This window comes from Nanorana parkeri, unplaced genomic scaffold, assembly GCF_000935625.1.
Source record: "Nanorana parkeri isolate BGI_ZX_2015 unplaced genomic scaffold, ASM93562v1 scaffold470, whole genome shotgun sequence".
Lineage (NCBI taxonomy): Eukaryota > Metazoa > Chordata > Amphibia > Anura > Dicroglossidae > Nanorana > Nanorana parkeri.
The window spans coordinates 478,904-481,780 of NW_017306738.1; the positions used below are offsets into that span (position 1 = coordinate 478,904).

At 43.4% G+C, this 2,877-nt stretch overlaps 1 protein-coding gene across 2 annotated transcripts in view; it reads left to right on the top strand.

The window, feature by feature from the left end:
- The window catches only part of FLOT1 (flotillin 1), a 26,269-nt gene extending 23,723 nt beyond the window's left edge, over positions 1-2,546 (top strand). The window contains exons 12-13 of one of the 2 annotated variants that reach the window (XM_018560635.1): positions 1,187-1,351; positions 2,245-2,544. In XM_018560635.1, the coding sequence (XP_018416137.1) occupies positions 1,187-1,351; positions 2,245-2,277 (198 nt within the window). In that variant the 3' untranslated portion in view covers positions 2,278-2,544. Of the gene's footprint in view, positions 1-1,186; positions 1,352-2,244 lie in introns of both variants that reach the window. The other variant, XM_018560636.1, reaches the window with a different exon arrangement.
- The last annotated feature ends 331 nt before the right edge of the window (positions 2,547-2,877 follow it).

A 2,877-nucleotide genomic window follows, 5' to 3' on the forward strand; every position in this document is an offset into this window, starting at 1 on the left:
AGCCATGTGGCAGGCCACGCCCCTTCTCTCTTTGATGGCGGAAGGAGCCTATGGCTCCTCTGCCACCAGTATCCTCCCCCGCAACCCGGAAGTTCAGGGTACTGAGGATCGCTTCGGGACCGGCGCCAGGGTCGAGCGCAGCTGACAGGTAAGTGTGGGGGGTACTGGGGTAGAAAAAAGGTGCTGGGCTGTTTTTATCGTAATGCAGAGAATGCATTAAGGTAAAAAACGCCCAGACCTTAATACTACTTTAAGCTTTAGCTACTATTTGCCATGTATCCAATTCCTATTACCAGATCATTGTGTCAGGTTTTAGTGCTCCTCTTGCATTTTTTTCCTGTTGTACTATACAGGAGACCTCCTGCCTGTTTTAGAAGCTTGACCACCTACCACTGGTACCTCCCAGTTTCCATCAGTCATTTTAATATTACACATTGACATATCTCAATTTTTCCTTGCTGTTTTAAAAAAATCCTTGGGCAGGGGTGGGGCTGGGCGTTGAGATTGGGATAGGGAAGAAAATCTAGTTTGACGATTGTTGTTTTTTCCAAAGACAGTGTCTGCATGCATCTCTGCTTCCATTGAAATACCCATGTAGGACAAACCAACAGGTTCACTAAATGCTGTCCTCCTGCTGCATATACTCACCTTTGCTTCATTTCCCTGCCGCCCTGATTGCTCGTGGATGTAAAAAGATGAAGCTCTGTGCAAGCTGCATTTTGCCCTAGCCAGAGCTTACACATGGATGGACAGTGTCTGTGTCTGCTGATTGGTTGCCCACACACCCACCGACGCATTTTATAAAGGGGAATGAGTCAGGTGCTCTGTGTTCCTGAAAGTACCAGGTAAATTACTTTGCTCCTGGGCTGAACGGAACTACAGGGAAGTGAAGGGCAATATTTGCAGCTTGGCAAGGGGTAATGGGGGCAGTGGTTAAGTATTGGGTTATTGCCGTTTATGGGGTAAACCGGAAAACAAAGACTGTTGTGTTATTACCAGTGACAAACTTTATCATTATTGGCATTTGTTATTTTGTCCATTGTTCTACTTTTAAGAGAAGTTTTTGTTCTGACTAGAGTTTTTTTAAAGCCCAGCATGCCTTCTTTTGTTCGATTTGTTTTTTGCAAGGCAGGACATATGAATTGGCAATGCTATGCATTTGGTGACGTTGCTATTTGTCTTCCAGATTGTGGATGAGATCAGCAAACCTCTAACCCAAGTGAAAAAGATTAAACTGGTATCCAGCGGCGGAGGTGAAGTCGGAGCCGCCAGGATTACAGGAGAAGTACTGGATATACTAAGCCGCTTGCCAGAGACAGTGGAGAAACTGACCGGCATCAGCATCAATCAGGTTAGTGGTTCCCATAAGTCATTGCTTTGAAGACAAGATCAGCGGATCTGTAGTTTTATCAGGGACTCTGGTATTGTTATCGGGGACTCTGGTAATGTCAACCGCTGTGTGACATCACATCTATGGCTAAATAGCTTGAATAACCAGACATATCATTTTGAGACATAGGAAGCTTGTCCTTAGACTAATATGGAGACTGCCATTGCTGACCTCTCCTGCTAAAAACATTAGTTTCTGGACTGTCACGCTGATCATCCTGTCTCTTCAAAAAAAAATTCTCGCTGACCCCGGACAACTATTCAGATCAGGAGTCCACTGGCTACATTTTTGTTTTGATTCCCTGACTTTGAACAAAATAAGGCCAGAGGATTATTATGACTGCCAGGTAGCTAGCATTTTTAGGAGGAACTCCGCAATGGTAGGCACCACTGTTCTATTATAATAGGTTTCCTTTAAGATTTCAAAAAAATGTGCTCAGAGGTATAGGTTCATGGGCTGCCATCCTTTTTCTTGCACTGATCAGCCAGAACATCTGATATGCAACTTAATTATTCCGCATATTTTGGGATGAGCGAGCGGAAGTTTACTTTGCTTGGACGTACATCGAACTGAATGTAAAATCTGTGAGCCCCAAGCATATTGCCGAGGGTTCTGGCAGGTGGGTGAATTGGCCAAATCTGTCCATTTCATTCGGTCGGAGTAAATCCATGGTCGACCCGAACCCATAGCTCATCCCATAATGATGAGGATGACTTGGCCAAATCTTGCTTTCTATGCAGGAGTGCAAACTTTTTCCACACATGGCTATAAATGTCACTGGGGGCTTAGTATTTATTTAAGAGTCTAAATTATTTTACATGCCGTTGATCGAATATAATCTTTTCTTTTTCTAGAGTATGCAGAAGAAACCTGGACGCATGTGCTAACTCTTGAAAGTCAATCAATTCCTCTGTATCCGTATCCTCATCCTACATATGTCTTACACCCTTGTTCTCCTCCTTATGGTGCCTACAACAGCTGTCTCCTTGTCTTTCACGCAGGTCTCCTTGTATTATCACTGTGTACAGAAGCACTTCTTGTTTGCTTGCTTGATAGTCTCCTTATGGAGCAGATTGAGGCCTTCTTCTTGTCATTTCAGGGACTAGAATCTGTTTTTCACAGTTGCATTGTGTTTTGGGCATTCAGCATTTGTTGTTTTTTTCAGCTGCCAGTAATGAAACAAAGTTTTTGTTTTCTAATATTGTGGAGGGAAGATTGGATCTGATGTAAAAACTGTCAGTAAAGACAACTGTGTGTGTTGTCTATACCAATCAATCACATCCTCCTTTTTATATTTGTAGTGTTTGAGAGGAAGACTTCTGGAACTTTCAGCAACAGAAGTTGTTCCTTCATGCATCTTAGGGATGCACCGATACCAGTATTTTGGTACACGATAAATTTTTTCGCTACTCGCCAATACCAATTACCGAGTAACGGAAGTCCCATTCAGGAAGCCAGGTGTCGTGTAATGACTCGCCACCTGGCTT